General features: G+C 47.1%; 1 protein-coding gene across 2 annotated transcripts in view; it reads left to right on the top strand.

Moving 5' to 3' along the window:
• Positions 1-1,207: 1,207 nt before the first annotated feature.
• GRK5 (G protein-coupled receptor kinase 5) overlaps positions 1,208-14,509 on the top strand; it is a 208,632-nt gene continuing 195,330 nt past the window's right edge. For both annotated transcript variants that reach the window (XM_055346259.1, XM_055346260.1), the window contains exon 1: positions 1,208-1,510. In XM_055346259.1, coding sequence (XP_055202234.1) covers positions 1,459-1,510 — 52 coding nt within the window. In that variant the 5' untranslated portion in view covers positions 1,208-1,458. The remainder of the gene's footprint in view (positions 1,511-14,509) is intronic.

Below are 14,509 nucleotides of genomic sequence, written 5' to 3' on the forward strand. Positions count from 1 at the left end.
GACCCCGGGGCACCCAGGGCCCGGGGCCCAAGCCTGGGGCCTTCGAGGGAAGCCAGGAAGAGAGGCAGAGAGTAGACCTGAGGTCTGGGGCTCAGAGCACACCGCGGGAGGGCGCTCGGAGCCCCTAGATCAATAAACCCGGAATTGGCAAACGTCTTTCCAACACGGGCTCGGCGCGGTCCCTCGTTACCGCTCCCCCCTGCTGACTCGGGCGATTCCGCGTGCGCTCTCGGAAATCGGAAAGTCTGACCGCAAGGAGGGTTGTGAAGGTGCGGGCCCCGCTTGCCGGAGGGCACCGCCTTAGCACAGCGAGCCGCTTCCCACGCCCGCGGCCCCGGAGGCCCGCCAGGCGCGCGGGGGCGGTCCCGAGCCGCGGGGGGCGCGGTCCGCGTGGACCCGCCGCCGCGCCGCCACGCCTCGGCCGCCAGGGGGCGCTCGGGCCGCGCGGCCACCAACGCGGCCGCCCGCGCCGGGTCGCCGCCGACTCGCAGACCCCTTCGCGCCCTCGGAGGAAACAAAGTGCACCTTTGTCAGCGTCCCGGCGCGTGTGTGCGTGTGAGGCGGCGCACACCGGCCGGCCTCAGCGTGCGTGGCCCGCCAGGCCGACTTTCCTCCCAGCACAGCCCGGCCCGGGGGCGCAGGACCCGCACCGGCTCCTGCGGGAACGCGGCGCTTCGCCCGCCGCCGCCGCCGCCGCCGCCGCCGCCGCCGCCGCCGTGGCCTGCGGACTTCGCTTTCCCCGCGGTCGGCAAGGCGGGAAACGGGCCAGAGGGATCCCGGCCTCGCGACGGGGGGCTCCGGCTCGGCGGGGCCGCTGCTCCCCGCAGCCCGGCGCCCCTAGCCTCCCCGGGCCGCACCCGCCTCCAGTCGCGGTGCCGGTCCCGGGGCAGGTTTCCGACTCCCGCAGCCGAGCGCCACTCCGGCTCCAGCGCAGCGCGCCCGCGGGACTACAAGTCCCAGCAGGCCCCGCGCCACGAGCGCCGAGGCAGGAGGCGCGGCCCTCGCGGCGCCTGCGCAGTGCGACCACCCGAGCCCGCTAGTACCACACCCCCGGGAGGGACGGAGGGGAGGCAGAAGCATCCGAGGCATTAAAGCATCCGAGGGAGCCGGAGGGGTGGAGAATGGAGTGACAGAGAAACGCGGAGGGTGGGGGGTGGGGGGGAGAGTGTTGAGGGAGGGGGGAGGGGGGACACAGAGGGAGGAAGAAGCGGCGGCGGCGGCTCCTCTTTGCAGAGGGGGAAACTCCGAGGGATAAGAGCAAGAATAATGCGGTAGGCAAGGCGGGCTGCTCGCTCCCGGCTCCGGCTCCGGCTCCGGCTCCGGCTCCGGCTCCGGCTCCGGCGGCAGCAGCGGCAGCCCGAGCAGCCCGAGCAGCCCGAGCAGCGGCAGCAGCAGCGGCAGCACCCCCAGCAGCTGACAGCCCCGCCGGCAGGCTCCCTCGCTGACCGCCGACTGTCAATGGAGCTGGAAAACATCGTGGCCAACACGGTCTTGCTGAAAGCCAGGGAAGGTAAGAGGCAGGGCTGGTGCGCGGCTGGCGCGCTCGCCGCGGGCGGGCTGGGGCCGTGCGCGTGCGGGATGCCCGCGGGGAGCTGGTCGCCAGCAGGACCCCTCGCGCAGCTGCCCGGCGGACGCTTCGGGGTCCCTGGCCTCGGGCTGCGAGAATCTGGACTTGGGCAGAGAAGGAGAGACGTAGAGGTTGCAGGGATTCGGATGCTACGACCTCCCTTAGTTTCCGGCTCTAACCTTACAGACCGTGCCATCTCGGCAGCTGTGGAAAGGTCAGTTGGAAAAGCATTCATTCAGGAAGAGACGGGCAAACATGCAAGCAAAATAGCTTTTCGAGCCGGCCCGGGATGGTTCTGGGACTGTGAACTGGTGTGTGTGTTGGGGCGAGTGAGTGAGTGTGTGTGTGTGGGGGGGGGGGTTGGAATTAGCAGAAGCCAAGTCTTTGCTTGCGCAGGCTGAGTTGATATAGGCTATTGCTGGAAACCATCCGCTGGGAATGTTTCTTAGGGAAATCCCGTCGTGTGGAAGGAAGCCTTTTAAAGGCAAAGTAAGATGTTAAGGAATTAGCCTCTTCGTAGAATTACCGGAGAATGGCTGTACGGATCACCTAGAAAATAATTCAGAATTTCAGAGTTGGGTCCCCCACCCCCCCCCCCCCCCGCTTTGGTGATGGGAATTGAATTGTCTGATCTGAGTTCAGTTAAAAAGGTAAGTGTGCTGAGTGCTTAGATGCGTTTTGGGTGCAAATTATTAGATTTCCTGCATTTCGCTGGCAGGAAATATCGTCAAAACGAAGTGGGTAGGAGCCTAAGTCAAAGCTGTAAACACACATTTTGACTCTTTCTTGAGATAGATAGATAGAGAGAGAGAGAGAGAGAGAGAGAGAAAGAAAGAAAAAAAAAGTAGCCCGGAAACTTAGATGCTTCCCAAAAATGATTGCGTGTAAATATACATATTTAGGAACACCTGGAATTTATGTAACATCTCTTTTGCCAAGATTTGAGCTCTGGCGTGCAGCCGTTTTACAAAAAGGGGAAGTGGTTTTTTTCCCTTTATTTGACACCCAAGGTAGAAGGCAGCCTAAGTAAGGTCTCGGCTTCAGAAGGATACTCAGGGAGCAGTCCACGAAAATGCTTTACCTACTTAATATTTTCATTCACTCACTTTGATGAATGAAGGAAGAATTTCTGGCTAGCAATGAAACGATTCATGTTTACCCAGCCAGTTCCATCACCTTGTGGCTCTGTACAGGCTGTGCGGGTGGGTGGGTGATGCACAGCCCAGTAACTCGACCCAGCGTTCGCGGCGTAATTTCGTCGTCACTTGTCGCCCTAAAGCAGCTGCCTGGAAGGTTTGCTTTGCAAACCCCAGCAGAGTTTAAAATATGCAGGTTCGACCATGTGTCTCCCCCCCCCCCCCCCATTGCTCAGCTCTGGTGTGAACAGACTTGTAGGAGTGGCTGTTACTTGGGAACTTCAGGTTTCTAAGGCCTGAGTTTGTTTGTTTGTTTGTTTGTTTGTTTTCTTTTGACCTAACCTTGCATTTTAGCGAGCTGGATCGAGGTGGGGACTAGTGGGCTCTCCCCTGGACTGGGCTGTGCGTCCGGGAGGGAAAGCGAAGAAAACAGCCCCCTGTTTGCAGCCTTTGCAACCGCCACCTAGTGGCGGGACTTGGTTGTACCGCTTAGGGCTTGAGGGCTGGGAAAGTTTTCCACCCTCCCTCCATTCTGAAATTATTTCTTGGGAAATCACTGGATACCATGGTGCTGGAGGCTTTGCAAGTTTCACCGGTTTCTCCTCTAAGGAGGAATCCTCTCCCTTAGATTCGGTGCTCTACACGTTCGTTTGCCTGGGGCATGCTTTCCTCTGCCCTCAGCATTTGGTTGCTTTTTAAAAAATGTTTTGCTTGGAGTTGGCAAAATGTTAATCAATTTTCTCTCCCAAATTGGTCTCTCTAGTTTTTGTTTTGTTTTGTTTTGTTTTGTTTTTTTTCACTGCCTGATATGTTTGCTTGGCAGGTTAACAAATTGTTTTTTACGGAACACTAGGGAAGAGAACAGCAGGCTGGAAGCTTATATAGAGTGACTGAATTACAGTGATTAAAAGTGCTGGAGAATGTGCCTTTCACTCCCTTTGCCTTTGAAAGTCTTTTCAGTTTCTCTTGGAGAGTTTGGTAGTCCTCTCATGGTGAGAAAATAGCTCTGGACGATGCCTTTGAAATGGAGAGGGCCTTGTCTGTAAGGAAAGGGAGAGACTGACATGTGAATGAGAAAAATTAATCACTGACATGGAAACTTCATCTTTAAATTTACTTTTCTCCCCATATTTCTTTCTTACAATTAAAGAGAATCCCCATTTTTTAAAAAAAGATTTTATTTATTTATTCACGAGAGACAGAGAGAGAGAGAGGCAGAGGGAGAAGCAGGCTCCACGCAGGGAACCTGACACAGGACTCGATCCCGGGTCTCCAGGATCACACCCTGGGCCAAAGGTGGCAGTAAACCGCTGAGCCACCGGGGCTGCCCGAGAATTCCCAGTTTTAAATGTTTCTACTTTCTTCTTCTTGGGTCTTTATTAGAGATTCCAGCACATGTATTCTAGTTACTGTGGAAGTTTTTAGAAATAAAAAAAAAGAAAAACTTTTTCTCTTCTTTTTCTTTTCTCGGTTACCATATTCTTGAAGTTATTCATTTAAATTAAGGAATTCTCCAGAAAAATCATATCATCCAAAAAATCAGAAGTGAAAACATTCAGTCAATTTAGTGAAATCTCAAATGTAAAATTTGTGGTATCTTGAATAATCTGAGTTGTTTAGAATGTTTAAAAGCCCTTCTTAACTTCGTACTCTTACGAAAGGTCACAGATGAGAAATATAATGGGCGTATGTGAAATTTAATTTACTTCACTTAACAAAATACACTGTAAACAATTTAAAATAAGGCTTTCAAGTACAAGTCACATTTGTCCCCAACAATAGAGGAACAGGACTTGAAGAAAGACAGACTCACTTTGCAAATGCTATAAACAAAATTGTAGTTGTCCATGTTGGTGGGTAATTTTGGGGCTGATATTTCAGTATTATTATGCATTCTTAAAGGCAGATGGCTTCTTAGTTCACTGTAAATTCAGATTTTTACCATAATAAAGTACGTATAAAGGGAAAAGATGAATATATCAGTAAGATAGAAAATCTGTAAGTGGGTTAGAGTAAAATGAGTCATTGTTAATCATTATAAAACATAGCAAACAACCTTTGTGAAGGTTGTTTTGAAATAAGAAAAGATAGATCTAGATAATCTAGGTTCAAAATTTTAAACCACCCAAATGTATCTTGTGGGCTGTGTATTTGTCCCTGTCTCATGAGAAAACACTGACTTGATCACTCTTAGGGACTTTAGATTACTCTCCTAAAAAGTGGTTCAGGAAAAAAAAGAAGTGGAGACTGAATTCATGCCAATTTATGGAAATGAGCTAAGTGATTAAGCATTTAATGAAAAGAGACCCAGATTAACTATATCTATCTATCTATTTACATTTTAGAATCCCAGAAAATTGGCAAGCAAGCTGGTGTTGAAATAATAGTGAGAAAGAGTGTTTGCAGAGCGTCTTTTGTGCGTTTCTTTTGGGTTTTACTGTTGCAGTGAAGGTTTTTATGTTTTTCTCATATTCCAGATCTCTTGCCTCACTCTTGAGTGAACCATGGTGAGAAGCAATTTTGCAGGGGCTCACCTTTCCTCACAGGCCAGTCATAGCCATAGCTGATCAATAAAGATGACAGAGGAAGTATTGATCACATTTTCCTCGGCATTTCCTGAGCATCCTAACAGGCACCGAGCACAGGAACCCAGAAGTCAGAAATGTAATGACTTTGCCATTGGTCACAATTGCCGAAAAGCAGCAAATATAGGAACTTTTCTCTCCGATAACTCTGTGGCTTGTGGGCCTAGAGCTCCCTGATGATTGCAATTAGGGGCCTGGGAAAAGGTGCAGCTCTGTGCTGGCAGAGGCTAGGGATGGTAGGAGGCAGGGAACCTACATCCAGCCGGCGAGGGGCAGGCTCTGCTGGGACAGACTCAGCATTCCACAGCAGGGCTCCAAGCCCGAGCTTCCTTCCCTCTTTCCCTTGTACCCTCAGCTCGCGATGATGAAATGACACGTCAGTGTATTTCATTATTAGAACCCTGGAATGTCTCTGAAGCTTACAGCCTCCTTACTGCCACCGGCAGGCATACTTCTCCCACCCCGGGCGCTTCTCCCTCCAATCTCACTGTGTGGGAGAGCTTCAGCGGTCACCCAGGCTGGAAGCTGCCTGGCCCTACAATGCCATTAAATGAAACTGCCTTTTATTTTTTCTACGTTTCTTTTTAAGTACTGACGACTTTGAGGTAGAGAAACCAAAAGCAATGTTTTCAGAAGGCCTTGCTCTCTTACAGAAAGATTTCAAGTGATGATTTTAATTAATCGAGCGGCCTATTTTTAAAAAAATCATCAGATAAATGCCCACAAGACTTATCTGTCAGTAGCTTGGTGGCTTCTTGTCAGATTCTAAACTCCAAAAAGCTTGATTCTTGCAGTGCCCAAACGAATCCTTGTTTAAATGATGTCTTCAGAAGCTGTAACTGTTGTAGTGGCTTGATAAATGGTACCCTTTGGGTCTGGGCTGAAGACTTCAGAAATGTCTGAGTGAACTCAGGAAAGAGCCCAATATACAGCCAAATTCACCTTTTCCAAGGGCTATTCAGCCTGTACCTGGGAGCTTCCAGTGTTCTTGGGAAACCATCCAGGACTGTGGGCAATATTTATTTTTACTTCATTTTATTTTTTAATTTCTTAAGTGGGCTCCATGCTGGGCTCCCAAAGTGGAGCTTGAACCCAGGACCCTGAGATCAAGACCTCAGCTGAGATCAAGAGTCAGATGCTTAACCGATTGAGCCACCCAGGTGCCCCTGTGGGCAATATTTAAAGTTAATATTTGTTGCCAAGATATTTGTGGCTCAAGGTAAAGCATTATAATATCTAGACACATTTTGAAATAAAAACAGTCTTATGGTCACAAAAGGATATCACCACAGTCAACCATGCAATGGGGCAGAAACTTAAGATCACCATAGACAATGACCCCAAACAGGTGACCCCATAAAAGGAAATCAGGAGGGGCGCCTTGGGTGACTCAGTTAATTAAGTAGCTGGCTCTTGGTTTTGGCTCAGGTCAGGATCTCAGGGTCCTGGCATTGAGCCTTGCATCAGCTGGGAGTCTTTTGGAGATTCTCTCCCTCTATCTCTCCTCTGACTCCTGTTCTCTCTCTCTCAAAAGAATAAATCTTAAAAAAAAAAAAGGAAACCAGGAGTTTCTCCAGTCCTGCTCTCCCCACCCCCGCACCTCACACCAAAATAGAATAGTGAAGATAAAAAGTTTTAAGATGTGATTTTAAGATGATTAAAATGGATTATGCGGGCTTAGATAATAGGAGTGGTTTCTACTTTAAAACACATTCTGTACTACTTCAGTGAAAAATTGTATTTAAAAATATCCTAAAAGCTGAAAAGATTTTAACCAATAAATCAAGCTTCTCAAAATTGATCATTTTGGGGTGAAGACTATGTTCCATTTAGTACCATCCAAACACTGGAGGATGCCCTTCACTTTGTATACCACATGCTATGTTTTAAAAAGAAGGCAGTTAACCTCCTGACTAGACCATACCACCCCCACCTCAGTTTCTCATTTAGGGAAAACCATTCTTTTTTTTTTTTTTAAAGACTTTATTTATTCATGAGAGACACACACAGAGAGAAGCAGAGACACAGGTAGAAGGAGAAGCAGGCTCCATGCAGGGACCCTGATGTGGGACTCGATCCGGGGACTCTGGGATCACGCCTCGAGCTGAAAGCAGGTGCTCAACCGCTGAGCTACTCAGGTGTCCCTAGGGAAAACTATTATAAATTGTCTCTGGGGATTCTAACACGTGTAAACTCATTCATTCATTCACTCATTCATTCATTCAACATCTGGTTGTTGAAGGGCCCTGTGGGAGGATGTCAACCTTACAGAGATGCTGCTGGAGGTGGGTGCACAGGTGGAACTGGGCCTCTCATCATTATCATCTCAAGCTTTAAACTGGTAAATCAGATATAAGTAGAACTAGATTTCCCCCCCAAAATGCTGAAGTTGCTGGTGGTGTGACCTGCTTAGCTGGGTCACTGTATGGACTCTGCCATTCCTAGAACTTGGGAGATGGCCTGAGGGACTAAAGTAGGATCTAAGGATAATTCAAAGGTCATACTTGAGGGATAGTCCTGAAACGTGGAAGACGGCTGCTAATTTTCCAAGACATTGTGTTTTTATGAAGGTCAGTTCCTACAAATGGAAAACACTAAATATAAGGGCAAGAGGACCATTTGGTTGAGAAATGGCAAGATCTAAGAAGAAAACTGGTATGCCTGGGTGCCTTCCAGGTGGAACTTTGGAAGTCTTCCTAGGGAAGTGGCCTGGGTGGGGTTGATGGGCCACAGTTCTGGAGTGAAGATGACGGAGGCCACTGTCCTCTCTGGCTTTTTGTTGGGATTGGTTTGAGCATATCCTCTGGTGTAGCCTGTCACCTGAAATGCCCTGAAAGGGTTAAAGGTATCTAATCCTCTAAATTGGTATGCTGTCTGTCCAACATGGTAGCTACTAGCTGCATGTGCTATTTACATTTAAATAAACTAAAATAAAAAATTCAGTTCCTTAGACATGCTAACCACATCGCATGTGCTCTGTAGCCACATATGGCAAGTGGCTCGCATGTTGAGCTGCACAGATACAGGACATTCCCACCATTGCAGGAAGTTCATTTGAATATAGCTGCTCTAGGATTCTACATTTAGTTGAAGAAGAGGGTGATGACCCCCTACATCTGACATCCAAACAGGGGAGGAGGCAGTAGAAGAGAAGAGAGAAATGGGGAGGGTATGGGGAAGAGAGAGGGAAAGAGACTGAGACAGGGAGGGGAGCTGGGGGCTGAGGGATTAGGACTGAGTCACTTTGGAGACAAATTTAGTTCAGGGACACTCAGAGATATTGGTGATGGTGGTGAGCCAGCTGTATTTTCTCTTTTTTTCATATCTTGTTGGGAAATTTGCCTAGATTGAGCAACTGACTTTCCTGATTCAAATTAAGTTGTGTATTGTAGATCCAGACAGAGCCCTGTGTTCCTTCTTGAAACTCTTGACATGAGGATATTTTAAAACAATCATTTTATTAAGAAAAAACATTGTGTGTACAGAAAATCCATGGAAGGAAGGAAAAAAAAAAACCAACCCCCAACTCTTTCTGTGGACCTCAGAAAGGTGTTTTAAAATGAGGGTGAAAATAGGTAAAACAATTGTAAGGCTTTCCATTTCTTTTATTTTTTAAAGATTTTATTTATTTATTTATGAGAAACAGAGAGAGAGGCAGAGACACAGGCAGAGAGAGAAGCAAGCTCCCTGTGGTGAGTCTGATGTGGGACTCGATCCCAGGACTCCAGGATCGTGACCTTAGCCGAAGGCAGATGCTCAACCACTGAGCCACCCAGGCATCCCAGGGCTTTCCATTGCCTCTGAACAGGTCAGATTGAAATAAAATCATGAAGAAAAATGTCAAAAACACACCGTCTTTGTATCCACTTTAAAATGATTTCTTCTTAAAAACTGTTTCCGATGAGGGGCACCTGGGTGACTCAGTGGTTGAGCATCTATCTTTGGCTCAGGGCATGATCCCAGATCCCAGGATTGAGCCCCACATCGGGCTCCCCCCAGGGACCCTGCTTCTCCCTCTGCCTGTGTCTCTGCCTCTCTCTGTGTCTCTCAAAAATAAATACATAAAATCTTTAAAAAGAAAAAAAAAAGCCTGTTTCCTGTGAGATTTGAAAGATTTAAAGGATAACCCAGCGAGAGCACACTTAGAAAGCAGCTAAGCATTTGAAACAATAAAACAGTTAGTTGCTGTTCTTCGGTGTCTGAAGCAAGGAACTCTATTTGAAGTTGTGCCAAAGAGTCAACTGGTAACATCCTCTTGACAGAAGTCAGTAATAAATTAGGCTACTTTCCATCCAGCGGGCCTTGTCTCTAGGAATTTGTAATCTGTTGAGTATCAATCTCTTTTTAAAAGGCAACAGTGAAATGAACCTCAAAGGACAACTTCCGGGGAATGTGCAGAAAGTGAAAGAAACTGAGATGAACAGATAAGATCATCCCACTCCGTGAGGCAGTAGAGGCCCACAGCCCCGAGCCTTGTCAGTGGGTCTACGGGTCTGGTCTCCACTTGCTCCCTGGTTTCACAAATAGGGAGATGGAGATGAAAGGAAGTCACTTGAACTGTAGACTTTCCTGGAGCCCTTCAATGTTTCGAAGGAACTCTTTCCCCTTCCACGTAATGTAAGCCAAAAAACAAACCTATTGCTCAGGGCAGTATGGTTTCTAAATGTGAATGCCCATGAGATTGCAATTGTGGAAAAGAAAGAGGGTCTCTGTCAGATTTCCTGGGGAAAAGGGTATAATGGGAATATATTTGTCCTCATGGATCCTGATTTCAGGTCAATGCCAATTTGAGAGCCTTTGGATATGGTAATTCTTACTAGGTTGTGAATGACTACTGATAGGTGAATCCTCCCATTAGGTGTTTCCATTTTAAAGTAGAACTGTTGGGGCACCTGGATGGCCCAGTCAGTTAAGCATCTGCCTTTGGCTCAGACCATGATCCCGGGGTCCTGGGGACAGAGCCCAGCCCTGCCTTGGACTTCCTGCTCAGCTGGGAGTTGGCTTTTCCCTCTGCCCCTCCTGCACTGTGCTTGTGTGCTCACACTCTCTCAAATGAATAAATAACATCTTTTTTAAAAAAGTAGAACTGTTTATCAACTCAAATGAACCTGCGATTGAGGAGGGGGAATATGTGCATGCACCCATGGCGGCTATGATCCTTTCTGGAGCCCCATTACTGGTATTGTTCTATCTGTATCCTCACCCCACCCCATCCCTCATACATACCAACACATCAAAAGAGCAAGATCAGCCTCTTGGCATCTCTTCCTGGCAGGGCTTGGAGAGAATCTTGAGGAGCCACAGAATTACCCCTGAGGGGCAGGGCATTAAACCAGATGGGTGGTGGTGGGGACATGTCATTGGCAGCATGCTACTCCCTTTCCTTGGCAGAGCCAATACATGGGCACTGGGCAGGCCAGTTCCTGTTGGCATTGGCTTACCACGTGCAGGTCACATCTGCCCCACACCCCCCTTGCTTGGGTGCTTGTTCCCCCTTGGGAGACCCTTGCCCTGAAGCACCTCTGCCTGATAGTACCTTAGGTGTGTGCTCAGATCTCTGCAGTTTTCTTTACATAATTAAAAAGTAGTGGGTTAGGGTGGGACAGATTGATTCCTCTGCCGGACTGCAGGGCATCCCCCTCATCCTAGAGAGAGAGAGAGAGTGTGTGAAGCAACCCCCCCTCCCCAGAAAAGCTTCTAAATATTAACCTCTTTCCATTTTTTAGTGGTAAGCTTATAGATGTTTGCATGTAGAAGCCATATTAACCTGTGTGTGTGTGTGTGTGTGTGTGTGTGTGTGTGTGTGTGTGTGCGCGCGCGCGCGTGTGTGTTAATGTAGCAGCTTCACTTTTCAGGGATCTTTGCCAGCTAAAAGAGTCTCTTCTTGGGGGCCCCTGTCAAACTTGAGATGCTGGAGAGGAGGCTGCATGATGTCACTGCCTGGTCATGAAGGGGACAGGAACTCAAGCCTTTGATCTGCTCCTGCAGAGAAGGTGAACCTCCTAACTTAACCACTTCAGGAAGGGAAAGGGGGTGAAGGATAGAGTTACCCAACTACAGGAGAGAACCCAGCCAGCGTAATTGGTCTGTATATCTGATAAAAGGTCTTGTGAAATCTCATTTGAAAATGGAATTTCGTCTTGGCAAGGTTTTTATACCACTTGTGAAATAAAAACAAGCTGGAGAGTCACAAATGGCCCAGGAAACAGCTTTGTAATGGCTGATGCAGAAACGTGCTCTGCTTTATCTTAATGTTGTCTGTTAATGCATTCAGGAAGAGCTTGTTGGGATGTTCAGATAACATCTGTAAGAAGGAAACTCCAAGCTCTAGGAAAAATAGGGGGTGGGGTGGGGACAAAGAATTGGGCCCAGGACTTGACTGGCAAAGGATGTCTCAAGATCCAACTTTTCTCAAGTTAGTGCTGCCGCAGGTCCCTATCTCTAAACCCCTAAGTCACAGATTAGGGAGGGTGCCTGGTGTGTTCGAGAAACGCTTGATTGATGCTGTATCCTTGTGACCTGGAGGAAAGGAGGAGAGCAGAGAAAGTCAGTAAGATCTTCAAGAAATGGCCTTGATGTCACAGTAGATGGTAAATTAGGAAATGATTCAATGTGGTTAAGAAAGATTAACTAAGGGTATAGGGCAAATTGGAAAATGTTTCCCAAATGTTTGTCTTAACTGTGAAAAATGTCTGGCGAACTCCCCCACCCCCATCCCCAATTTGGAAGTGGTTTGTTTTACTTGTTTTGGAAGAAATAAATATTTGCATTAGGCCAAAACGTTTGGGGCAAACAGTTCTCCCGAATTCTGAGGCTCTGTGTGGGTTGGAGGAGATGTTTCATGCCGGTAACATCATACCTTTTTTGGCCAAATCGAAGGCACCTTAGGACATAATCTTCACATGTTTTTCACATCACTACTAGAACGAGGCTGAGCAAATGGAAAGAAAATAGGAAGCCAATGATCCTTCCAGACCTGGAAAGGCTGTTGGCCTGCCATGTGAAGGATGCAATCATTATGGAGAAATTGCCTTTCTGCTTATGGACAAAGAGGCTGGATCCAATTAAGACAAGGAAAACGTATGTTAACTTGGAGAAAAAAAAATTCTAAACAGTCAATTCTGTAATCCTCTCTGGAGAGGAAGAGGCCAGCGTGACAGGGCTTTATGGATGATGCCAAACCCTGTGATATATAATAATTAGCAACCACTGGTTATTTTGCCACACACTCATTCTACAGACCACTAACCATTGCTTGGGATGGAATGCACCGAGCCTAGATATTTGCCCCAGATGTCTTCCCATCAGTAGTATCCAATTAGAGGGATTTTTAAAATTAAAGCTTAATTCTCTATAACATATAACAGAATATAAATTAAAGAAGGACAAACCTGATTTCCTCAGTGGTTCCATGGGTTACGAAGGTGCGGGTTAGTTTCCGGGTACGCTTCCAGTGTACTTCTCAGTTTACATTTTGGTTACTGCTGGGTGGCTGATGGTTTTATATGATGGTGCCTGAATTCTCACTAGTCTCTGGCCACTGAAACACAACTCTGGAAAGAATGTGAGGGGGTCAGGGATTTGAGAGTCAGGTTCTTTTTGGACAAGTGTTTAAAAGTGAACGTGTGTCTGCTTCTAATTCCGTTCCCCCAGGGTGTGGGCCTTTGTGCTCTGAATATCTGCCTTAAATATGAGAGCTTGGGGGCTCCGTGGAAGCAAAATTCTGATGGGAATCACCCTGATTTGGCTTCTGCATCTTGCCCAGTGTCATAGATCCAGCATTTAGTGCATACTTACTGTGTCCTTGGCACCCATGGTGGGTTCTGATAGGAGGAAGGGGTGAACAAAAGAGTCCCTGATCTTTCTAGAAGAATCACTTAAAAATTAGAAGATCCTTTATGTCCACTGTTTTAGTTGATCTTTATAATCCTATGAGTAGGTTTTTTTCTCCCACATTCTTGTAGATGAAGAATTGGGGGCTCAAAAGGGTGAATGACTTACCATAGAGTACTCTGCTTGTTCCAGCACTTGGACCCAGCACCAAGTCCCATCTCCACGCCCAATATTCTTTCTGCTCCATCATAGCTGCTGCCCCCAACAACCTTACTAGCTATTGAGAATGTCAGTACTAACCTGTACAAGATCTGTACAAGAATTGAGTGTGCAGCTGTGACTCACAACAGAATAGGAGTCATTCTATCTAATGTCTGAGATTAAACATTTTTTTTTCCAGACAACCTACCTATTTGCTCAAGAGGATTCAAACAGCAATGCAGAACGTTAAGAGGAAAGTCAGAATCTCTCTCCTATGTGTCCTGGTTGCCAGTTCCATCCCTCAGAGATAGTTACCATCCGCATTTAGGTGGACATTTTTCCAGATCTCTGTGTCTGTGCATGGGTGAACATAGTGTACATTTTACACAAATGGCAGACTGTATACGTGCTGTTTTGCAGCTGTTGTAGGGCTTTCCCACATCTATGTTTATAGTTTCTTTCAAAACGGATGGATGTTGAGAAAAAATCGTGAAGCCCTTTGGAAACCAAAAGTTTCAGTGAAATGGTGGGTGTTTTCTAGTATGACCCTGAGGGGTTATCTGGTGTCTTTCATTTGTCTTGGGTTGGTTTAATTGTGTATTTAACTAAGCCCTTACAGTGGCCCATTTAGGTTTTCAATTCCTCCCTCCCTCCCTTTCATTCTTTCATAGGTTTCATGCCCAGCATGGAGCCCGACTAAGTGAGGCTCCAGCTTACAACCCTGAGATTGAGACCTGAGCTGAGATCAGGAGTCTGACACTCAACCAACTGAGCCACCCAGGCACCTAGGTTTTACAAGTTTTATATATTTCGTAACCAGTGTAGGAATATCATATACGTTGTATAACATTTTCATATACTTATTTTTAAAGGCTTAGGGTTTTTTTTTCCCCCTAGGGTGGAACTTGCCTAGTAGCATTTCCCTACCCTCTCCCCACAGCCTGCTTTGGGAGGAATAGTGATCATTTCTAAAGTGGAGTTCAGTGGCCCTAGGGATGTACAGATACATTTTCTTCTGCAATCGGGGCACGATACACATGAGGACATGTGGTAAGATGTTTTTGAAACCTTTGGGATGTAACACCCCTCACCTCTGAGAGCGGTCATCTTTCCTGTGGTATTCAAGGTTTGGATTAGGGAAATCAAAGATTTTTTACCTGACAGTGACAAGTCCATTGACCCTGGGT

The sequence above is a fragment of the Nyctereutes procyonoides genome, unplaced genomic scaffold (assembly GCF_905146905.1).
Source record: "Nyctereutes procyonoides isolate TBG_1078 unplaced genomic scaffold, NYPRO_anot_genome, whole genome shotgun sequence".
Lineage (NCBI taxonomy): Eukaryota > Metazoa > Chordata > Mammalia > Carnivora > Canidae > Nyctereutes > Nyctereutes procyonoides.